The 25,195-nt window shown below is 38.5% G+C and overlaps 1 protein-coding gene and 1 long non-coding RNA gene across 7 annotated transcripts in view; one reads left to right on the top strand and one right to left on the bottom strand.

Annotated features, from left to right (window-relative positions):
• The window catches only part of Swt1 (SWT1 RNA endoribonuclease homolog), a 51,121-nt gene extending 28,379 nt beyond the window's left edge, over positions 1-22,742 (top strand). For 2 of the 6 annotated variants that reach the window (XM_051147552.1, XM_051147549.1), the window contains 6 exons: positions 353-501; positions 4,807-5,003; positions 10,272-10,403; positions 15,721-15,787; positions 17,138-17,202; positions 22,594-22,742. In XM_051147552.1, the coding sequence (XP_051003509.1) occupies positions 353-501; positions 4,807-5,003; positions 10,272-10,403; positions 15,721-15,787; positions 17,138-17,202; positions 22,594-22,723 (740 nt within the window). In that variant the 3' untranslated portion in view covers positions 22,724-22,742. Of the gene's footprint in view, positions 1-352; positions 502-4,806; positions 5,004-10,271; positions 10,404-15,720; positions 15,788-17,137; positions 17,203-18,800; positions 19,246-22,593 lie in introns of those variants that run through there. The other 4 variants (XR_007830780.1, XM_051147551.1, XM_051147550.1 and 1 more) reach the window with 4 other exon arrangements.
• LOC127190519 (uncharacterized) lies at positions 8,317-8,866 on the bottom strand. The gene is made up of 2 exons (XR_007830782.1): positions 8,739-8,866; positions 8,317-8,482 (listed from the first exon to the last, which is right to left on the bottom strand). It is a non-coding gene; the product is annotated as an uncharacterized LOC127190519 (long non-coding RNA).
• Positions 22,743-25,195: the final 2,453 nt, after the last annotated feature.

Below are 25,195 nucleotides of genomic sequence, written 5' to 3'. Positions count from 1 at the left end.
TTCCAGAGAACTTCAGTTCAATTCTCAGCACCCACATGGCAGCTCACAACTATCTGTAACTCCTGTTCTGGAGAACCCAACACTGTCACACAGACATACATGCAGGCAAAAGACCAATGCTCATAACATAAAAACAAATAAACAAAAGAATCCAAAAACAGAAATCCAGAGTCAACATGAATACTTTGCCATGAAAAATGTGTTCAGTTGTTGCTTTTGATACCACAGACATATTAGATGTGTGTCTAATCTGTTTAAATGGCAGAAATAATACTTGATTAGTATTTCAAGGGACTGTTGTGTTGTATGCCTATTCTTTCATAGTTTTTTTCTTTAATTTTCTCTTAACTAGCTAATAATTCAGTGGATTTTACAACAGTGAAGTTCTTGCTTCAGGATTCTAAAAGTCTGTTACACGCCTTCAGTACAAGGTCGAATTATGATGGCATTCTTCCCCAGACCTTTGTTCAAGTAAACAAACTCCTCCAAGTACTTGCAGAGGTAAGATGCCTAGAGATGACTAAAAGTAACTGATCACATGCATTTCAAACATGAATTTAGTGAACAAAAGTAAAAGGAAACTATTATCCTGACTTATTCTAGTTTAGTTCTCAGCATTCACATGGTAGCTTACAACTATCCTTAACTTCCATTTCAGGGCTTCTGGCACCATCTTCTGACCTCTTTAGGCACCAGGCATGCACGTGGTACACACACATGCGTTCAAACAATACATTCATACACATAAATAATTAAGAAACAAAAACTATGTAAATTTTGGGATTTTTGTGCATGTGTGTGTGTTTTAGTTTTAGTTTTCTTAAATTTTTAAGTAATTTATTCCTATTATATCTAAATTGTTATCCCCTTACTTGTATCTTCTTGTTCCCTCTCCCTCCCTCCTCCATCCTATTCCTCTCCCCTAGGTCTGTGACAGAAGGGGAATTTGTCCCCAACTATTTGTCACAGCCTATCAGGTCTCTTCCTGGTGGCCTGCTTCCTCTTCCTCTGAGTGTCACCAGGCCTCCCTACCAAGGAGAAGTGGTCAAATAGGGGGTAGCATAGTTCATGTCCGAGTCAGTCCCTGCTGTCCATATAACTGTGGAGTATGTGCTGTCCATTGGCTAGATCTGGATGGGAGTTCTAGGTTTACTGCATGCATTGTCCTTGGTTGGTACAGTAGTTTGAGCTGACCTGCCTGGGGTGTTTTAGTTTTTTGACACAGGGTTTTTCTGTGTGGCCTTGACTGTCCTGGACTTGCTTTGTAGACGAGGCTGGCCTGGAACTCACAGAGATCCACCTGCCTCTGCCTCCTGAATGCGAGGATTAAAGGCATGAGCCACTACCGCCTGTCCACAAAATTTATATTTTAAGAAGAAAAAAATTATGTATATTTATATATGTCCATTATTTGTGTCTATGAAGTTCATAATTTAATATAAATAGGCAAAATGAAGGGATGATCTCTTTTTGCTTTCTGCCCCACAAAATAGAGAACGATAATACCTGTGCACTTGGTGTGGGATCATAACCTCTTTTATAGATTGCTGAGAGTCAAATCTCCGTTAGGCTTCTTACTATCTTGCATACGTTTTTGAAATCTATTTCTTAGTTTCCTCCACTTAAAAATCTAAATTGGGCCTGGAGAGATGGCTCAGAGGTTAAGAGCACTTCCTGTTCTTCCAAAGGTCTTGAGTTCAATTCCCAGCAACCACATGGTGGCTCAGAACCATCTACAATGAGATCTAATACCCTTGTCTAGTGTGTAGATACATATTCAGGCAGAATAATAAATAAATAAATAAATAAATAAATAAATAAATAAATAAATAAATCTAAAAAAAAACTAAATTGTTTCTGTTTCATAGGATTTCAGTTCTGTGTCATAATACTGGGTAGTCATGAGGATTGAGCTAATATGAAATCTTTTTTTAAAAAAAGATTTATTTATTATTTTGTATACAGTGTTTTGCCTGCATGTTCACCTGCAGGCCAAAAGAGGGCATTAGTTCACATTATAGATGGTTGTGAGCCACCATGTGGTTGCTGGGAATTGAACTCAGGACCTCTGGAAGAACAGTCAGCGCTCTTAATCTCTGAGCCATCTCTTAGAAAGCTCCTGTGCATGGCATGTTTGCATAAATAGTAACAGTTACTATTTGCAGTATCTGAAATTTTGTTTAGAGGCTGGAGAGATAACTAAGAAGTTAAGAGCAGGCTGTTCTTTCAAAGGTCCTGAGTTTAATACCTACCTAACTATATGGTGGTTCATAACCATCTATACATGAGATCTGGTATCCTCTTCTGGTGGGCAGGCACATTGCAGGCAGAATACTGTATAAATAATAAATCTTTTTTAAAAAGAAGAAATTTTGTTTAAAACACTTTAAAGCATAAAGATATTAAGACATGAAGCTAACTTTTGAAATTATTCTTTATTAATATGGAAATTTAACTCTAGAGAAATAAGTATTGTTTGTTTTGTGTTGGCCACCTACTCCTGGGCATTGGGATCAACTTTAAAAGTATGGTTAACATACCCAGTGAGACTCTTTTGGAAACCTAATTTTGCCTTTGCAAGCGGGTATCAATTGCAAATATCTTTTTGGTTTTAGGCATAAGAGCCTGTGTCTGTTTGACCCTCTCAGTGCTGGAATCCTAACTATAAAATGGCTAGCTCTTTTAGAACACTAATTATTATTTTATCTCCATGCCATCCCTCCTCCCGGTTTCCAGCCCAGCCCCCTCAGATGTTATTCTTAACTGTTCTTCAGTTCCCTAACAGTCTGCTTAAACAGTCCCTTCCCCCAGTTTTCCTACTACTAGCAGCTCCAAACTATAACAGCTGTTCTAGCCTATCTGCTCAGTTCAGCTTCTCCTGGCTCTACTGTCTCCTAACAAACTACTCTTTTCCAACTGTCTTCTCTTCCAACACTGCCAGCCATCCCCCCAACTTCCCAAGCCTCAGCTGGTTTTTATAACCTGTCTTATTCCCAGAAATCCAAGAGATAATGAACATCAAAGATGGTAGGGTCAAGCAGTTCTAACAGCTAAGAATTCTTAAAAGAGCCAGCTGACTAGCAACTGTGGATCCTTTTTTGTTTGTTTGTTTGTTTTTGTTTTTGAGACAGTGTCTCTCTGTGTAGCCTTGGCTGTCCTGGATTTGCTTTGTAGACCAGGCTGGCCTCGAACTCACAGTGATCCACCTGCCTCTACCTCCTGAGTGCTGGGATTAAAGGCATGTGCCACTACGTCTGGCTCGCAACTGGGGTTCCTTTAAAGGGCCAGGCGCACTAGATAATTTACACTAGACCCATCTGGCTTGAAGCAGTGCAGGCCTTCTGTGTCCTGCTGCTTCTTTTGTGAATTCATATGTGCTTCAGTCTTGTGTCTGGAAGACATTGTTTCCTTGGAGTCATCTATCACATCTGGCTCTTAGAGTCTTTCCATCTGCTCTTACATATAGATCCCTGAGCCGTCAAGGGAGGACTTTGATGAAGACATCCCATTTACGACTGAGTGTTCCAGTCTCTCACTATCTGCACATTGTCCAGTTGTGGGTCTCTGTGTTAGTTCCCATCTACTGCAGGAAGCTTCTGATGAGGGCTGAGCAAGGCACTGAACTATGGGTATAGCAGCATATCGTTAGGTGCCATTTTATTGCTATGTTCCTCTAGTAGAATAATATTAGGTTTTTCCTAGGCCCATGACCTATCTAGTCTCAGGTTCTTGGCCTCTTTAGTAGTGCCAGATATGGATTCCATCTTAAGAGTGGGCCTTAGGAGCTGGTCATAGTGGCACATGCCTTTATTCCTAGCACTTGGGAGGCAGAGGCAGGCGGATAACTGTGAGTTCGAGGCCAGCCTGGTCTACAAAATGAGTCGGGACAGCCAAGGCTACACAGAGAGACCCTGTCTTGAAAAACAAACAAACAAAGAAGAGTGGGCCTTAAATTCAATCAGAAAGGCTTTGGTTATTCCCATAACATTTAACTATTGTACCAGTGTTTCTTGCAGGCTAGTTACTCTTGTAGGTCACAAGGCTTGTTTCTGAGAAATACTGATGATTACCTTTCTCTTCTGCTAGCATGGCAATGAACCTTCCAGTACCATGAACACTAGTCAGTTGTAGTGAAGTCTCTAATAGTTAGACACCAGCTCAGCTTCTGTGTATTACATGATATATGTAAGTTTTGTCTTCAGCAGTAATGCCTTTCTATCAGGTTATGGAGGTAATCAATAGCCTTGGCAATAATCTGTGATGTTTGAGCGTTTCCAACAACTCAACAAAATATAACCCATTCCTAGCACTGCAGGTTTCCCTTGGTGGCATGAGATGTCTAGTTGGGGTATTGTCTCCCCTATTATTTGGCTACTCTATTTAGATTCCCTTCGTGTATGTATGTATTTTAGGAAGCTTCTACAGTAGTAGGTTTCCATATGGATTTTCAAAAGGCCTTTAGTGTTAGGAGTCCCTTCCGAGATTTCCTTCTTTGCCCTCTTCTTCCATCCCCCTCCCTGTTTAATCATCCTAGTTTGTCCTTTGTCTCTATGTAACAATACATCGAACAGTATTCTTAATTGACATTCATATATTAGGTAAAAACAGTTTCTATAGTAAATAAACTGAACATACTTGATTTAAATAAGAAAGAAAAATATCTTTTCTAAGTCTAATGCTTTTCTAGGAATATTCTATACATATGAAAGAAAAGAACAGCCAGCATGTCTGGAAAGCTAGTAACTCTGTTTTCTCAATTGCTAGTGAAGGATTGGGTGTGCATTTTATGTAAATCTTATGTCACAGGCCAAGACAAAGTTTAAGCCAAACTCTTCAGGAAGCACAGTGAGTAAAAAGCAGGACGACACTTCTTTGATGAAGCTTCATAACCAAGATGTCAGTGGTTTTTTGGATTCTCCAGTTCACCAGCTTCCTCAGTTCACCAGGCATCAAGAAATCTGGTCTGTCCTGGAGAATGTTTGGACTTCAATATATCAGAACAGGTACTAAATTCACAAGACATTTTTCAACTTTATCATGACAAATTTGCTTTTTGTAGTGTTTCTGTTATTACCACTTCTACTGTTATTGTTTTGGCTATGAGTTTATTGTGCTAGATTGTCATATTAAGAGCCCTTTGTCAAATTGGTACATTAGAAATAGTTAAGTTTAAATAGAGGTAAACATCAGAATTACCTGGAAAATGTTAAAGTTTCTATATCTAAACACTTATTTTTAGAAATTTGGATTCAGTAGGAGCAACATGAATCTGAGAGTGCATTTTCTCCAGGTGATTCTGATGTAATCAAGGTGAGGAGCATGCTGGGTGGTGGTGGCACATGCCTTTAATTCCAGTACTTTGAAAGCAGAGGCAGGTGGATATCTGTGAGTTTGAGGATAGCCAGGACAGCCAGGGCTACACAGAGAAACCCTGTCTTGAAAATTCAAAAAGAAAAAAGAAATGAGAAAAAAAGATGAGGAGCATTGCTTGCATAGGTCACAACCAGTGATGCTGTGACTCTGTAATTAAACTGGAACTAACTTGAAAAAAGTTTCTTTGATTATAGAAAATTCATATAAAAGTTTTAAAGGTTGATAAATACTGTTATTTAAAAGAGAAAATACTATTTAGTATATAAACATAATACACTGAATTTAGAATTCTGAAATGAATAGATACAGAGATCGTTCTTGGGTAGTTTTTATTTTATATTTATTTGTGTGTTTGTGGGTGTGGAGGTGTCATAGTGTGGAGGTCAGAGGACAATTTGCAGATGTGTGTTCTCCCCCTCCCCCTTCTTTTTTTCTTTTCCAAGGCAGGACTTCTCAGTGTAGTAATTCTGGTTGTCCTGGACTCTCTTTGTAGGCTAGGCCTGCCTCTGCCTCTTGAGTGCTGGCATTAAAGGCGTGTGCCACCATGCCTGGCTTAGAAGTGGGTTCTTTGCCTCTCTGCTACGTGATTTCCTGGGATCAAACTCAGGTCATTAGGTTAGCAACAAGAATCTTTAACTGTTAAACCATTTTGCTGCCCTTTCTCCCCCACCCCCCAGGATTTAGGAGCACTTGTATTTTAGACAGGTGTACTGACACTGGGCCACATTCCCTTTGAATAGTTTTTCAAATAAGGTATTGTTATCATAGCTTACATAAAAACCACTGATTTTAAAATAGATGAACACCTATACTTTTGCCTAAGCCCATTGTCTTTATAAAACTAATTTACCAAGTGGTATGACTTTGGCTCAAGCTCCAGTGTGACAGTTGTTTTAGATTAAGGTCATCTGTTTTAAAATTACCAGACTAATATTAGCAGTATTTTCTCTCCTTTTTAAAAAAAAAAAAAAAAAAAAAAAAGACTTATTTATTTATTTTATGTATGTGAGTGCTCTAACTGCATGTACACCTGCAGGCCAGAAGAGAGCATCAGATCACATTATAGATGGTAGTGAGCTACCATGTGGTTGCTAGGAATTGAACTCAGGACCTTTGGAAGAGCAGTCAGTGCCTTTATCCTCTGAGCCATCTCTCCAACCTGAAATATCTGTTCTCAATTGACTATTACAACATTGGATATTAGGAACTCATTTATTTATTTATTTACTTGTATATCTGTTTTTAAATTTAATACAAGTATATGTTTATGTTGTATATTTCCCTGTGCCTCGTTCTCATCTGTCTTTCCTTTTTTCTATCATCCCATTTGTCTCCTTTGTTCTTTGAGTTCATTTTTTGGTCCTTGGCTGTAATTAAACATATTTCAACAAATTATGGCTTGCTATTTGACTTTCTAACCTATCACACTAGAATACATAAACTATGAAATATATGAACTAAAGATTATATTACAAACTTATAATTTTAATGTATCAATTTGTTTTTCTAGTCAACATTATTTTTGGTGTTTTGGCTAATCCAATATTCTGGTTTACAGAAAATTACCATATATAGGAGGCAATTCTGGTTTACAGAAAATTACCATATATAGGAGGCAAGAATGACTGCTTTAAATATAAAACCATATTGAAGATATTAGAAAACATAGGAGTTGATCTATAATATTCAGGCATTTGTATTGCATGCTAAAGAACTCTGTACTCTTTCTGGATAATAGACTTTATATATAATAGCATTTCAGTAAGTAACACTATTTATTTAGCCTAGTTTTTTTTTTCACAAGTCAAGTTGTATACCAGAATTGCAATAGAACTCATTGACTATAATTCATTTAAAAATGCTCATTTGGAGGTCTGGTAAGTCTATTCTTAATTACTCATATAAGTTACTAGAACATGTTTTTGATTAGTGTTATGAACTTGGCAGAATCGAGAAACATCTGAGCGATGGGCCTATGGGTATGCCTATTGCAGATTATTTTGATTACTTAGTTGAGGTGAAAAGATGCCCTGGCTGTGAACAGCAGCGTGCATTCATCTCTTGCTGTCTGCTCCATTCCTGTGGGTGCCGTGTGACTGGCTGCCTCCAGCTCTGCTTGCTCAAAGCCCCACCGTGAATTGTACCTTGAACTGTGAACTAAAATAAACTCTTTCCTTCTTAAATTGCTTTTGTCAAAGTATTTTATTTAACAATAGGAAAAGAAACAGACAAGTCCTTTTGCACAGCTATGAATGCCATTGTTTTTATGGCTTGATAATCAGTTTTGAACTTATGTCATATCAGGTTTTTATTGTCTATTTATGAGAAAATTATATGTTGAGTGCTTTGTATTGCTGATTCAGGTAAAAAATAATCTTTTATCTAGGCATGGTGACACAGGCTTATAATCCTACTTATTGTTCAGGAAGGAGAGTGAGACAGAATAGCTATGACTTGGAGGCCAGCTTGGGCCACATAGGATCCTGTCTCAAAACAAAACAAAGCAAGGCTCTTCTGAAATTCATTATTCAAGTGTTTGAGGCACTTGTCTGAATGTGTATTTTTGAATTTTCAGAATGATTTATATTTATAATTTGTTACCTTTGTCATTATTAATCAAAATGACTCAATTTTATTAATACTGTGCAGGAAAAAGCAATAAAGAAACTGCTGTTGATCATTGATAATTTTATATTAACTGACCACTTAACCAGATGAATAGCTTATTTCATAATGTTGAATCTAATGGGTCTGACAGTAGATTGCAGCTTTTATATATAACTGATTTGAAATGTACCTAACCAGAACCAACTCATTCAGGGTGACTATATTTATAAGGAATTATATTAGTAATATTTATTTAGTCTATTTTCCCATGTTTTATTTTGTATAAAAATAACTTAAAGAAAAATATTTCACTACCCTTTTCTTTCTTTCTCCCCCTCCCCCTTTCCTTTTTTCTTCTTTCTTTTTGAGGCATGGTCTTACTACATGGCCCTGGCTGGCCTGGAAGATCCACTTGTCTCTGCCTCTTGAGTGCTTGGGTTAATGACATGGGTCACCATCTCAGCTTAGTATTTTTGCTATGTAAAAAACTGTACCACAGTTCCTGTTGGGACAATAAAGACAGTGACTTTAGGAAAGCTATCTAGTCTTTGTGACAGTTTGTTTATCTTGAGGCAGAATAGGATCACATAGTTTTTAAGGTCTACAGACTCCGATATCTTATCTTCCTCCCTTCCTCCCTCCCTTCCTCCCTTCCTTCCTTCCTTCCTTTCTTCCTTCCTTCTCCCTGCCCCCCCCTTTCTTCTTGAGACAGGCTCTCTTTGTATAGTCCTGGAGTTCACTGTATAGACAAGGCTCACCTCAAACTCACAGAGATCCTCTTGCCTCTGTGGTGATCACAGGCATGTGCCATGATGTTCAGCTTTATGTTTTCTTTAATGCTGTTACCTGAAGGGTGTCACAGTTAATGCTGTTAGTGTACTATAGGCACATCTTTGCTTCTAGCCATATGTATTTGTCTCCCAGAGGTATCACAATGAATCACCGTAAAACTATATATCTTAAAGCAGTAAAATTTATTTGCTAACAGTTATGAAGGCCCCAAACTGGAAAAGCAAGACTGGAGGGACTTTTAATTGAGAATCTGCTCTGTGCCTTTCTGTCTTCCAGTGGTCAACCTCAATGCTTGCCTAGTAAATGCATCTCTCCAGTCTCTACTTTTGTCTTCATGGAGAGGGTATGGCTTATTCTAATCCAACCCTCTTTTAGCTCAACCATTTATATTTGCCAAAGCACTGTTTCAGACGAGGTCTGTACTGAGGTTCTAGATCAGTAGTTTTCAACCACCCTAATGCTGCGATCCTCTAATACAGTTCCTCATGTTGTAGTGAAGTGACCCTCCAACCTTAAAAGTATTTTCATTGCTACTTCTTAGCTGTAGTTTTGCTACTGTAGTGAATCATAATATAAATATCTATGTTTTTCAGTGGTCTTAGGTGACCCCCATGAAAGGGTCCTATGACCAAAAGGGCCGGGACCCACAGGTTGAGAACCAGTGCTCTAGATGAATGTGAATTTGGAGGACACCATTCATATACAAAGTGTTTTGATTTTTAATATAGTTACTAAAAGTAAATATTTACTTATTTATTTAGAGACAGGGTCTCACTATGTAGCCCTGGCTTGCTACATACACCAGGCTGACTTTGAATTCAGTCTATCTGCTTTTGACTCTCAACTGTACCATAATACCTAGTCTTATTTTTGATCTATACATAGCATAAACATTTAAAAAAATCTTAATTTATTAAGTAGACATTAAAAGTTTCACTATCTATTGCCATCACAATAACTTTCTGGAAGTAGGATTACAAGGATGAACTTCCATTTTTGTTTTGTTTTTTTAAGATTTATTTATTTATTGTTTATACAGTATTCTGCCTGCATATGATCCAAAAGCCAGAGGAGGGCACCAGATCTCATTGTAGATGGTTGTGAGCCACCATGTGGGTGCTGGGAATAGAACTTAGATTCTTTGGACGAACAGCTAGTGTTCTTAACCTCTGAGCCATCTTTTTAGCCCCTGAACTTCCAGGTTTTTATTTAATCTGATACCTAGTTCTTTCTTCGTGTTTATGTTCTTGAGTACTGACTTGAATGTATATTTTAGAGTGAAATGTATCTAGCTTTTATATTAATTCCTTTAAATTACATCTGTATGGTGTGTGGCTAATATTCCTTGTGTAGATGTTAGCCCAGATTTCTTTCATGTCATCGTCTTTTATTTCTAATTTAAATAGATAACCATGCAAAAGATTAATCATATTGTTACTTTTTTTATATGTCATCAATGAAGAAAAGACCTAAATATATACTTCTTTTTTGTTTTTTAGCACAGATGTGTTTCAAACACTGGACTCAAGTTCAACTTTGACCACTTCAAAAATAGCATCATTTGAAGAAGCATTTATATATCTTCAAAAATTAATGGCAGCTGTGAAGGATATTCTTGAAGGAATTCAAAGGTAAACATATTAAACTTAAAATTTATAAATTCTATATTTATCAGCTTAATTTAGACCTGTTAGAAGTCTTCTAGAAAGTTATATATATATTGACTTGTATTGAAACAGGGTCTCACTATTCAGCCTTGGCAGGTCAGGTATAGACCAGGCTGGCCTCAAACCCACAGAGCTTTGCCTGCCTCTGCCTCCTGAGTGCTAAGATTGAAGGTGTACACCATCACACCTAACAAATGATTGGCTTTTAGATTTACCTTTCTCTTTTTCCTGCAGATAATATGGATTTCTAGTTTGGAACACAAAAAAATTTTTCCTTTTCCTTTTATAGGAAAAAAACACTAGATACTCTGTTTTTATCTCATATATTACAGCTTCTGGGACAGTGCCAGGCACATTTGAGCACTTAGTAATTACCCTGGAGAAATATGTTAATTATCACTGCCCCTCTTAAACAAATATGCTTTGTTTTTGGTTTTGTGTTTTTGGTTTTGCGAGACAGGGTTTCTCTGTGTAGCCTTGGCTGTCCTGGACTCTCTTTGTAACCAGGCTGGCCTCGAACTCACAGCGATCTGCCTGCTTCTGCCTCCCGAGTGCTGGGATTAAAGGTGTGCGCCACCACGCCCGGCCCAAATATGTTAATATTTAACATGATTAAATTCCTAAAATAGGGAGCTGGAGAGATGGCTCAGTGGTTAAGAATACTGTCTGTTCTTCTAAAGGTCCAGAGTTCTTTTCCAAGCTTGCACATGGTGGCTCACAACCATCAACAATGGGATCTGATGCCCTCTTCTGGCATGCAAGTGTATATGCAGATAGGTACTCATATACAAAATAAATAAATAAATCTTTAAAAAAAAAATCTAAGAGGAGTTTCACCATACTACAAACTGAAATACAGTGTAAGAGGCAACGTGGTCTTATGATGGTTGAGATTTTATACGTGTCTGATTTAAATATTCATCATATAGAGGAAATAATAGTTTTCCTTTTATAGCTTTTAAAAATTCATATCATACTGGGCATGGTGGCACACGCCTTTAATCCCAGCAATCAGGAGGCAGAGGCAGGTGGATTGCTGTGAGTTCAAGGTCAGCCTGGTCTACAAAGTGAGTCTAGGACAGCCAAGGCTACACAGAGAAACCCTGTCTTGAAAAACCAAAAATAAAAAAATAAAAATTCATATCATTATTAATATTTAGATGGTATTTTACCTCAGTTTGTCTGAGTGATTTTTAGAATGAAGCTATTAAAGTCTTGACAATATTGTTATTAATGAACTAAAACATGGCAGGTCCTAATATGAGTCAAATACAGCTTCTATATTGCAGTAAATCCTTTAACTTTAAGTAATATGAAATAATAAATATTAATATTAATAAATATTAAAGTGACTATGGTTCACTTTGAGTATATAAATCAATGCTTTATAACACCTGCAGAAAGCAAGGATATAAATTTGTCTAAGTGCTTACTGAGCACCAGCTGGGGTTGGCATCATACTAGGCACCAGGGAAACAAAGATAAATATAGTTCAACCTCTGACTCCAACATGGGTATAGTCATGTTAAAAGACACAGTAGTGGCTGGGGATTGGGGAAGGGAGTGTGTGTATGCCTTTAATCCTAGCATTTGGGAAGCAGAGGCAGGAGGATCTCTGAGTTCGAGGACAGGTAGAGCTACATAGAGAACCCCTGTCTCAAAAAAACAAAACAAAAAAAACAACAATAGTGCCCTCTTGTGTGCTGGTTGTGCACTCCAATATTCACAGAGCATCCCTGAAACCACATACATAAGAGTTCCTTGACAGAAGTGTTTCTGATTAAAAAAAAAAAAAAAGCTTTGGAAATACTGTATAGTATGCTAGTCTCTTGAAATCATTTTACACCCACTAACATATTAATAACTTTATAAACTAAGCTATAAGTTGTTTTAAAATAACTCTAGTATTTGAGAGTCTAGGTCAAGAGCATTTCAAACTTGAGGTGAGACTGGGCTACATCATGAATTTAAGGCCAGCATGGCCTGTGTCAAGGGACTCTTGTCTCAGCCAGGCATGGTGGTGCACGTTTGTAATCCCAGCACTTGGGATGCAGAGGCAGGTGGATCACTGTGAGTTCAAGGCCAGCCTGGTCTACAAAGCGAGTCCAGGACAGCCAAGGCTACACAGAGAAACCCTGTCTCAAAAAAAAAAGACTGTGATAGGCTATTGGACTTAAAAGAAAGAAAGAAAAAGAAGGAAAGAAAGAAAGAGAAGAGTCCAGGACAGCCAGGGCTACTCAGAGAAACTGTGTCAAATTTCCAAAGGAAAAAAAAAAAAGAGGCTCTGTCTCAAGGGAAGATATAAGTAAGAGGATAATATTCTCAGTGCTTTATATATTTTTATGCTTTGAAAATAAGGTATTGGGCTGGACATAGTTCTGCTTTGAAAATGAGGTGCTGGGCCAGCCATGATGGCATACTTCTGTAATCACAGCACTCGGAGAGGCAGAGGCAGTTGGATCTCTGTGAAGTTGAGGCCAGCCTGGTCTATAAAGCAAGCCTAGGCCAGCCAGGGCCACATATATACATAGTGAGACATTGTCTTGAAAAACCAAAAAGGAAGGAAGGGAAGGAGGGAGGGAGGGAGGGAAGGAGGGAGGGAGGAGTTGGTATCAGTAACTAACCCAGTGATTCTTGTCTATAAGAGAACTTCTTGGGGCTGAAGAGATGACTCGATGGTTAAGAACACTGACTGCTCTCCCAAAGGACCTGGGTTCAATTCCCAGCACCCACATGGCAGGTTAACAACTGTCTGTAACTCCAAGATCTGACAACCTCACACAGACATACATGCAGGCAAAGCACCAGTGCACATAAAATAAAAATAAATTATTAAAAAAAGAGAGAAAACTTCTTTAAAATGTAATCTTAATCTAAACTTACTTAAGTAAAAATAACCAGACATATTTTATACAGAAAGGAGGTTGTATATTTAGTAAGTTTCCTAGAGGATTTATACACAGGTAGTTTAAAAATTATGTGCGATGGTACATTCTAGCCTTTTTATCTCTTGAGCTACCAGTAAACAGTAGTGTGAATAAAAAGTTTAATACTCATCTCGCCATTCACTGATCAAAAGGAACTACGAAAATTACAACATTTTGTTTTGATGCAGGATTTCACTGTGTACCCTGACCTGGCCTTGAACTGGGATTTCTTTTGCCATAGTCTTTTGAGTGCTGGGATTGCAGGCACCAGCCACTATGCCATAAGTTGGCATCACCATTGTCATCATTATTATATTAATCTGTTTCTTTCATGTGTATGAGTACTTTGTCTGCATGTAAGTTATGTGGGTGCCTGACGGCTAAAAGAAAACTTCAGATTCCCTGGAACTGATGTTTCAGACAGTTGTGAGCTGCCATGTGGGTGCTGGGAAATGAACCTGGCTTCTCTCCAAGAACACCCTGTCAGTGCTTGTAACCACTGAACTATTGCTCCAGTCCCCATTATTCTTCTAATTCTTCAGAAACTGTAATGACAACTTCAGGGCTGGAGCGCTGGCTCAGTGGTGAAGACCTCTTATTGCTCTTACAGGGGTCCTTGCTTTGGTTCCTAGTATCTACAGGGCAGCTCACAACCATCTGTATGTAACTCTTGTTCCAGAGCATCTGGTGCCGCCTTCTGGCCGTTTCAGGTGCCAGGAATGCTTATGGTCCATATATAAATGCAGACAAAACACATAAAATAAAAATAAATCTTTTTTAAAAGAGTAAATAAAGATGTAATTATTATATGAAAATTAGTAATAACATGTTTGTAACTAGACATGTAGTGCTTGAAATATTCCTAAAAACAGAATCAAATTAGGTCAAATTAAGCCCAGCTAGCTAAATTTAGTGGTACAAACCTGTAATTCCAGTACTTGGGAGGCTGAAGCAGTACCACAGAAAGTTCAAGACCAGCCTAGGCTGTTGCAAGACATTTTTCTCAAAAACAAACCAAAATATTTTTTAAAGATTTATTTATTTTATGTTTATGAGTACACTGCCCTTATGCACACCAGAAGAAGGCATTGTATTACAGATGGTTGTGAGCCACCATGTGGTTGCTGGGAATTGAACTCAGGACCTTCAGAAGAGCAGTCAGTGCTCTTAACCACTGAGCCATCTCTCCAGCCCCCAAAATATTTTTTTTTTTTTTCGAGACAGGGTCTCTCTGTGTAGCCTTGGCCATCCTGGACTCACTTTGTAGACCAGGCTGGCCTCGAACTCATAGCGATTCGCCTGCCTCTGCCTCCCGAGTGCTGGGATTAAAGGTGTGCGCCACCACGCCCGGCTGCAATATTTTTTTTTTTAAAGAAAGAAATCTGTTTAAAATTTTTCTTTTGAACAGTAGGGATATATTTAAAAAAATTAAACATGGATAATGGTTTTTGTAATGATTGAAATTCATTAGCATTTGTTGTGCTTATTGAAATAGCATAGTTCCATTTTGTTTTGAGACACATGCTCACATTTTACCTTTATTTCCCTTTATCTTAAAAGTAGTATACTATCACTTGGCTTGATAGTGCAAGCCTTTAGTTTCAGCACTTGAGAGGCAGAGGCAGGCAGTTCACTGTGATTTCAAAGCTAGCCTGGTCTATAAAGTGAGTCCAGGACAGCCAATACTACACAGAGAAACCCTTTCTCGGGAAAAAAAAAAGTAGTACAATATATGGTACTGTTGGAACTCTATAATAGATGACTTGATAACCCAGTTCATGAGTTAAAAAGGCAAATAAGATAAAGGTTCTAATTCCAGATTTATCTTTTACAATCTGACTTTGGGCATGTGAACTACTCTGTCAGTTTTGTTTGTTGTCTTTTGACCTGGCTGAACATTATAGAAGGAAATCTGCAGCTTAAAAGATACAGAGTGTAAATTCATATTTGTGTCTTCCTTTTGAGGAATGCACAAATGCATAATGCAATGTGTGAATTATAATTTACATATATGGCAGACAGGCACAATGGTGTATGCCTGTAATCTCACTACTGAGGAGGTAAGACAGGAGGATTATGAGTTCAGGGCCTGACTTGGCTATATTTCCAGTTTGAGGCCAATCTGGCTACATAGGATTTGTCTCAGCAGGCTAAAAAGAAAAAAATGTTTGTAATTCTTAATTTATAGGTATTAAGCTAAAATATATTAATAAATTGATCTCGTTAAGTTAAGTTAATGTTTTTATAAACCTTTGAATAAACCTAATAAACATGAATACATATAAGTTTGAAGGAGAAAATTAAAAGCATTTTAAAAATTAATTTTCATAGTCCTTTTGTTTGTTTCATTTTAGGATTTTGGCTCCTAATAGTAATTACCAAGATATTGAGACTCTCTATAACTTCTTAATCAAGTATGAGGTATGAAAAGTACTTATATATTGTTTGATATAAATAAATACAGTAAGATTAACATTGACATTTTCTTCAAATGAAGATTTTGTTTGTTGTTTGTTTTTGAGCCAGGATCTTGCTGTCTTGTACAGGCTGTATAGGCTGACCTAAATTAAAGCTTCTGAGTGTTAATAAAAATTTGCCAGTGACACTTGTTTTTCTACTTGTTTTTAAGATGTGCTTGTTTTAAGATATACAAGATAGCCTGCAGCACAGAGAGCTGGCCTCACCCCTTGCTGGGTTAGGCACTCGGGTAAGCTGCTGGGACCAGTACTGGAGAGCTGGAGGGCTTACCAAGTCAGCTACCCTCCAGCAGAGATCCAGGGCTTTGAGTTGGCCCACCCAGTACCTACCCGAAGCTGCAGGATCTCTGTAACACAGGACAAAAATGGGACAGCTGAGAGAAGTCTCAGTGAAGATCTAGTATTGATAGTGTAGCAGAAGCCTTGAAACAGACTCATTGCACATAAATAGAACATTGGCTACATCGGTAGTAGTAAGTTCCAAAAAATAAAAATTTCTATGCTTAGCTGGTAAAAGTGTGCAAGCTGTATAAACGTGGTGATGTTAGTTTCATTCCTGGAACCCACTGACTCTCAAATTGTCCTCTGACCCTGACACTTGAACCGTGGCATAAAACCACCACACTTAACATGTACACTCACACACTAATGATAATAAAATTTCAAAAAAGATTTTTTTCATTTTGTGTTCCAAGTATACAACAACTTGAGTGATATGCTTTTATATTTGTGGTTTTATAAATTATGTCTCTGGACTTTTAAGATACAGATTTTTAGAAAATTTTCATGGGCTGAGGCATAGCACTAGGGTAGAGAACTTATTTAGCATGCATGAAGTTCTGAGTTTGATTCCTAAGACCATAAGGAAGCGAGGAGGGAGGAAGAAAATGACGCAGTGAGTGAATGAATGAAGGTGGGGGAAGGGAAGAGCGAGGACAGAAACACCTGTGGGGCAAGCCTTTTTCATACCGCTTATAGAAGTTTTTTTTTTTCTGTCCAGCTGAACGCCAAAGTAATCTGCTTTTTAAAGATTCTAGTATGTTTAGGCCCATTTCATTTCTAATATTTCTAGTTCGGTGAATAGATTGAGTTGTAAATAGGACTGAAGTTTGCACATAGTGCAGTATTAATATTATGGTCACTGAACTTCTTCCTTTTACTATTTTAGTTGTCTTTTAGGCAGTGACTGAAGATGGAAGATTCTGCTCTCAGGATATGCCCCATTCTAACTCTACTTTCATCACCCATTTTATTTACCATATCTCCTTAATAACTGTATTTTGGTTCTTTTTAGGTAAACAAAAATGTCAAATTTACTGCCCAGGAACTTTATGATTGTGTTTCTCAGACTGAGTATCGGTAAGCACATCTATATGTAGATAAGGAGACATCTGTCACAAGCTTTTACCCTATTTGCTATCACTGTGGGAGGTGACACCATTTTTTTAAAATGGTGTGTGTGTGTGTGTGTGTGTGTGTGTGTGTGTGTGTGTGTGTGTGTACACATGCATGTGTAAGCTCGTAGAGGAGTCATCTGTCTTCCTCAGTCACTCTCCACCTTATTTCTGAGATAGAGTCTGGCCAGTGAGCTCTGGGGATCTGCCTGTCTCTGCCTCCATAGCATGAAGATTACAGGCAGATGCTGCTATGCCTGACTTTTTATGTGGAAGGTGGGAATCTGAATTTAGGTCCTCATGCTTTCATGGCACACACTTTACTGAAGTGATTTCCCCAACCCCTTTTACAACTTTTTTAACCTTTGTTAATATGGAGTATTTCATATCTGTAAAATGCTTATGTTAATTTATCAGCTATATGGTTTAAAGTGGTTTTAACATATTTGACCTCAAGATTCTTTCATGTGTGCATGTATGTACAATCTTATTCATTTATTTACTCTGAGGCAAGGTGGTGTTGTATTGCCCAGACTGGTTTTGAACTTGGGAGAGCAGCAACTCCTCTTGTCTCAGCCTGCCTATTAGCTGGGACTATAGACATGTTCCACATTCTATTTTTATAGATTATTGAAGACTCTAAAGAGCTTTTGTTCATGTGGGCCATATCTATCTATTCTATGTGAATACAGAATGTAAGTGTTAGGTAGGTATGGTGGTGCATTCCTGTAATCTCAGCTGCTTGCAAAGCTGAGACATGAAGATCACATATTTAAGGCACTCTAGACAATAAGACTGTCAGGAAGAAAGTAGAAATATTTTTCATTTTAACTTAGACTCAGATAAATGGCTTTTATGGACCTGAAAGAAGAGCTTTCTTGTAGTTAGGTAGTATCTAAGAATGTATTGAGCTGCTTCTAGTCTTTGTGAGGGTCCTATTACCAAGAGGTGAGTGCTCAAGGAAGATGGGTCACTGGAGACGCTGGAGAGACAAAGTCAGAGGTTGGTCATCTATGCAATAGACAAATCTTGAGGAAAGGAACTCAAATTCTATCACCACACCAGCTACAATGAACAGCCTGCACTGACAGCTTGCTGAAGGAAATGACTGAACACTCGTTGCCACAATGCTGACTCACATGAAGGGAAGGAACTCAGGGCCTCTAGGCTGAAGAGAGGGAGCCCTTCTTAACCTTGAGGGTGGGGAAGGGAAGAAAAAGGAAGGAGAAAGATTCAGTTACTGAAAGATAGTTCAGCTTGTTTGCAACTGTAGAATAAATGACCAAGAATAGGAATGTAGACATGTCTAATTTTTGTTTTATTTTAGAATTTATAAGAAAACATTTTTATCTCTGTTTTGAACCTTGTGCAAGGCTATTCTAAAAATCTTTATTTTTGAGTAGTTTAAATAGGCCTAGAGTAACTCTAAAATAATATTTTTATTAATTCTTTGAGAATTTCATACAATGTATTTTGATCATACTCACCCGTCCCACCTTCCTACCCACCCAACTTCATGCGTTTCTCTCTCCCTCTCCCTCACCCTCTCCTTTTCCCATCAAGTCCAGTTTGTGTTGGCCAACTACTGTTGAATGTGGGATTTATCATGGAATGTGGTAATATAGAGGTCACACCATTAAAGAAATACTGGCTTTGTCTTTCCTGACTGCTATCAAATGCCAACAACTCCTCATGGAAGGGTGAGACTGTGTGCCCATACCTCTCTCTCCACATACTTCGATTTTGTCTGGCTTCAGCTTGTGTAAGTCTTATCTATGCTGTCACATCTCAGTGAGTTTGTGTGTGCATCTATCTGCCCTGGCATATACAGAAAATACCATTTTTTGACATCATCAGGCTCGTACAGTCGTCCCATCTTCTTCCTCAAAGATCCATGAGCCTTAAAGGGGAGGGTATGATATATATGTCTTGTTTAGGATTAAGTGTGTCTAAGGTCTTTTACTGTCTACATATTAACTGGTGGGTTTTCCGTGTTGATCACCATTTCCTGCAATAAGGTTCTCTGATGAAGTCTGAGACAAGCAATGATCTATGGTATAGCAATAAGTCATTAGGAGTCATTTTAATGCTGTGTCCATTGAGTAGAATTAATAGGTTTTCTACAAGGGCCTATGGCCTATCAAGTCACAGGTTCTTGGCTCATTAACAATGCCAGGTGTGGATTCATTTTGTGGAACAGGCCTTCCTTAAATCCAGCCATAATTTGGTTAACCCCACAACATTCTTGCAGTGGGCATATCTTGCAGGCAAGTTGTTATTGTGCGTCATGGCTGAGTGAGATTGAAGATTAGTTTTCTTCAGTTTGTTTTCTGGTACCATTCCCAGCACCTTCCGGCTCTGTAAAAGCTAGCCAGCTGGATGAAACTTCCAGGTCAAAACCCACTTGATCTCTCCATGTTAATGACTCAATTATGTGGTGTTTCCTGCAATAGCATCTACTGTCAAGTTCTGGAAGCTAACCAAAGAACAGTACCAGTGGTCTATGTTTGGGGGTCTATTTGATCAAATTGACTAACAGCTCAAAAAGAAGTAACTTATTCCTGGTACTACTGGGTTTTTATTTGGTGGTCATGATATCTAGTTTGGTTGTTGTGTTCTGATTATAGGATAACTCCCTCTAAATTCCTTTTACATGTATGTATGTTTACCTATATAGTCTTAGGAAGCTTTCACTGTAGTAGGTGTCCATATGGCTACAAAAACAGAACTTGCTTCTTTTCAAACGCTAAACAATATTCCAGAGCATTTCCCTTATCTATTTATTAGCTTTTTCAAAAGGTGTTTAGTGTTAGTTATCCTCCCATTCCTTCTTTCCCATCCCCCACACCAAAATTGGGTTTTAGTCAGTCTCTGAGAAGACATATCTTCCAGGATGATGTTTATATATAGTGTATTTACTTTTTTGTTGTCTCGCCTTTCTCATGGGATCCTGAGTTCTGACTAGCTCTTTTCCCTTAGTATCCTACCTACATCAAGGGATGTGTTGTGTGGGAGGAGAGTAGCTATAGTCCTAACATTGTGGACATGGCTCTGAGCCATTCTGGAAACCCAGGAAGTAATGACACGCTTAGTATAATGAGGATAACCACCCTTCCCTGAATACCACTAGATACTGAGTGTCCTTCCTGAGCTCAGAGAGACCTTCTCTTAGGTGGAAATACATTAAATGTAATTCTTTGCTGTCCTAGAACTGGGGCTCTCATAATTTGCAGGCCCCTATTGCTTTTGACAGTCAACTGAATTAATCTCATTTCTTAAAAAAGTAATTGGAGCCAGAAAGATGGCTTAGAGGTTAAGAGTACTCACTGCTCTTCTAGAGGACCTGATTTTTATTTTCAGCACCTAAGTTGGGTGGTTTAGAACCTCTTGTTAACTCCATCAGCATCTTCCTTTGGCCTTTGGGCTCCAATACAGAATAAACTTTTTAAAACAGTAATTGAAAAAACCATGATATAGGCAATGGAATATATTAGGCATGCCTTCCTACTTTCCGACATTATTTTGAGACAGAGTCTTACTGTGTAGCCTTGGCTAACATCAAAATCAAATAGATCCACTGGCCTCAGCCTCTGCCTCTCAAATGCTGGGATTAAAGGTATGTGCCATCACTCCCAGTATATCCCACCTTTGGTTTGGAGTTATGAATATTCATTTAATTGCTGGTTGTGGACATGTATAGGTCAGATTAACAGTTTGCTGGAATTGGTTCTCTCTTCTTACCATGTGGGTTCTGAAGACCAAACTCAGGTCATCAGGCTTAGCAGCAAGCACTTTTACCCAACCAGCAGCCTTTTTAAAAGAGCAGCAGCATGGCACCTTGCCTTTTCTGAAGTGTCTATTCCGTCAGGATGGTGATCTCTACAGTCCCCCTTTCTTTAACTCTCTAACTGAAGTAGATACAGTATAGCCACAGATGTCACTTACTCCTTGGTGACATCTAAACATAACCCCACCTCCTGCTAGGAGAGGTCCTTCAGAGAGTAAGATTGAAATTTAGGCTGTTCAACTCACGGTATTTTACTTAAACATTAAACTTTGCCTGTTTACAGAGAGTTCTGCCATGGGAAGCTTTATTTTTGAATTCTAGGAATCAACAGCTGGAAGTCTCTCCATTGTTGGGTATCTAAGGATCTGTGCTCAGCTCCCTTTGTGAAGAAGAACATTTTCTCTCCAAATATTAAGACTATTGGCTGGTGGAACACTTACTTCACATGCATAAAGTCTTAGGTTTTATCCTCAGGACTGCCAAAAACGAGAAAATGTTTAATATATCTAACAGAAATAGACATAATATGCTGATAAGATTTCTGCACTTCCATTTTCAGTGTAGCATTGATCATAGTAGCCAAGATTTGGGATCAATCTAATGTATACAAGCTAATAAACAGATAAGGGAAATGCTCTATGGAATATTGTTTAGCCTTTGAAAAGAAGCAAGTTCTGTTTTTGTAGACATATGGACGAGCCTTGATGTCATTATTCTATGATCTTGCTTTTATGCAGAACCAAAATAGTGGAATTCAGAAATAGGCCTGGAGGAGGTAGTAGGAAGATTGGGTGGATGTTAAAGGACACAGAATTTCAGTTGAGTAGTAGTTCAAGAGATGCTTAGGAGGTAATATGTATTGATCACCTCAACCCAGCCAATTCAATAATGTACACATATTGCAAACCATGCTGTATACAGTAAATATATGCAATTCTTATTTTTGTTGTGTGTTTTGAGATTGTTCACTCTGTAGTCCATGCTGGTCTAAAATTCACTATGTATGGGAGACTGGCCTTGAATTGGAGGATTTTCCTGCTTTAGCCTCCTAAGAGCCACCACACTATTTTATTTTAAAAGTGTGTGTGTGTGTGCGTGCATGTGTGCGTGCGTGTATGTACACACGTGTACCACAACAGCATACATGTGAGGGTAAAGGACAATTCGGAGAATTACTTTGTTGCTTCTATTATGTGGGTCTAGGCGTCAAATGTAGGTGGAAGGCTGGAGGATGGCTCAGGGGTTAAGAGGATATACTCCTTTTGGGGAGGACCTTTAATCACAGCACTTGGGTGCCAGAGGCAGGCGGATCTTTATGAGTTCGAGGCCAGCCTGGTCTAGAGTAAGTTCCAGAACAGCCAAGGCTACACAGAGAAACCCTGTCTCAAAAAACCAAAACCAACCAACCAAATAATAATTGTTGAAACAGGGTGTGTGGCCCTGGCAAGACTGGAACTCACTTCATAGACTAGGTTGCCTTGAATCACAGATACTTGCCTGCCTCTGCTTCCAGAGTCCTGTAATATTTTGACTGTTTTGTGGTGATTTACCATTTGTTTTTTCCCATAGGGAAAAATTAACCATTGGATGCCGCCAGCTCATTGAGATGGAATATACCATGCAGCAGTGCAGTGCATCTGTCTATATGGAGGCCAAAAACAGAGGATGGTGTGAAGACATGCTCAACAACAGGACTTAAGGTCTTAGGACGAATGGCATTTATCTTCACGAATACCCCAACTTTCAACCTGGTTGCAAAAACAATTTTTCAAAGATACAAAAAAATTGTATTGACCATCTTATTGAATCTACTGTAAGATAAACTGTAGATCTAGCTCTTCTGGAGTGGCCATATTTCCTACCTCTAAGGAGAAGAGAGCCATCTTCTCAGTGTTCCTGAGGCACTGTGAAATGATGGCAGCCCACAGCCTTAGTATCTCTCCTAACTCTGAATGTGGGCACATGAGCAGACACTGCCAAGCCCCAAGACATGACCATGCTACCACATTCCATGAATGGACTGCTTTCATGAACAAAGTGTCAATTATATAAAACAGGTGGGGAAAGCTACCACCTCCTTCAGGGATATGAAGTAGAATTTTGAGCTAGCTAGCGCCTTCTCTGTAGCTGCTTTCGGGATGTGTCATTTTTCTGTGCATTTCCAGTGGAGAAGAGCACCTTAAATGTGAAGCTGTTTGGATTTTGGGGATTACATGGCAGTGGCTTGTTCGCCCCTGCCTAAAAGTATTTAATTGACTTAGTTACACATTAAGTTGGAAATCCTTGTTTACTGGAGTATATTATGCTTTTGTTAATATTAGATTAAATCAAATTTGATACTTTATAATAAATGTTAATTTATTTTTAAAATAGCAATAAATAACTTATTTTAATAATATTTTGCTTTTCAGTTTACTTCCAAAGTCTGTCTCTGAAATGAGTACAAGGTGTGATTATGAAAGTGAGTCGTTCCAGTATAAATAATTGATTCTGGACATTCAGTAGTAGGTGGTAAAAGATGTGCTCAGCTGTATGGTTGCAAGGTGAGAAAACCCACACATTAAAGTTTATGGAGAGAGATGAGTGTCCAGCAGGGCCATGAGCCTCAAAACCACTAGAAGCCTGAGCATATCAGGATGTCTTCCTCCTCCTTGCCTGGCATGATAGGTCAGTTTGGCCTTGAACTTGTGGCAGTCTACTGCTTGGGTCTCCACAAGGCTAACATTACAGGGACACACCATTACTGGCTTTCTCACCTGGGTGCAGGTATCACACACAGGTCCTCAAGCCTTAACCAACTGAGCTCTCACTGTCCAGCCTCCTACCCTGGATATTTTTAATGTGGTACATATAGTATTAAATCCCTTTGGAAAGGGAATTTTGACTCAAGAAGAATGTCTTTATGGGGCATATTTCAAGATCTAATGGAAATTCAAGCATTGAATTTGTTAAGTAGCTTGTTACCCAATGCACAGCACAGAGCTTTCAAGCCTAAGCAAAGGTAGAGCCTCACTGGCCATACTGAATTAAACATGATCGTGTAGTTCCTGCTACAATGGCTAATAAAAGTACCACGAAAATGCCCTTTGGGTTGAAGGAGACTCATTACAGATTTGCACGTCATCATTGTGTTGGTCCATACTGATTAATCTGTATAAACCAATTTTAGTATGTGTTTCAAAGCAAGGTCAGAATTTTACTTCTCAATGCTTGCAGTACATCAGTACCATCATTCTTTTTATCCTGCAGTATTCTAGAATACACCATTAGCCAGTTGGTAGGCTACTATGGCTTAGTTTGGGGAATCCCAAACAAACCTACTCCCATACAGGCTCGTGTGTGAACAAATACCATTTTTATAATTAACCATCAATGTGATTACTTTGTCCCAGGCGTTTCTGAACTTTGCAAAGTGTCTACATGATCTTGCAGTTCCCCGTGCACTTAGGAATTCCAGTTTCTGCATGTTCTAACAACTTAGGTGGTTTGCTATGTCAGTATCACTCCTAGTAAGGTGTGGAGTTTTTAGCAGCAAGGTTCAGGGTCACAGGCAGAACACTTGTGTGCCTTGTGTGAGGCCCTAACAATCTTGAGTGCAGATGAAATGTTGGGTTTTGTTTTCCTTAGGTAAAGTTTATGTAGCCCTAGCTGGCCTGAAACTCATGAAGTATAAAATAGGTTATCTCTGCCTCCTCAGTGCTGGGACAAAAGGCTTATGCCAATGTAAATGTGGTGCTTTTATTAGCCATTGTGCAAATACTAGTCATTCAAAGTGTATCATTTTAACTTCTGATAAACTTACGGATTGATGGCAGCTGTTCCTTTGCATTCCACCCACTCTGAACTCTGTAAGGGTAGATTGGTTATTTGGCTGTACCAAAGACTAACATTCATTCTGAGTTTCCTTTTTGATTCGGTTAAATCACTTTATGCCTTGTTCCCCTTCTTGTTAATGTTACTATTCAGTTAATTCTTCTCAGTTAATGTATATTAAGATTGACTTAGATCCTTCTAGTCCAGAGAAATACTAGATACTTTGCTGTAACTGAGACTCCTGGGACAACCCTGCAATGCCAGGACTGTTTTACCTGGACCCTTTAGCCTCTGCCTCTATCCATTTAAAGGTTCTCAGTTCTGAAGATGTTAAAGGTTAGGCTGACTTGTTAATAAA

This window comes from Acomys russatus, chromosome 6, assembly GCF_903995435.1.
Source record: "Acomys russatus chromosome 6, mAcoRus1.1, whole genome shotgun sequence".
Classification (NCBI taxonomy): domain Eukaryota; kingdom Metazoa; phylum Chordata; class Mammalia; order Rodentia; family Muridae; genus Acomys; species Acomys russatus.
Note: the sequence above shows the minus strand (reverse complement) of the source record. Positions and strands in the feature narration are given on the sequence as shown.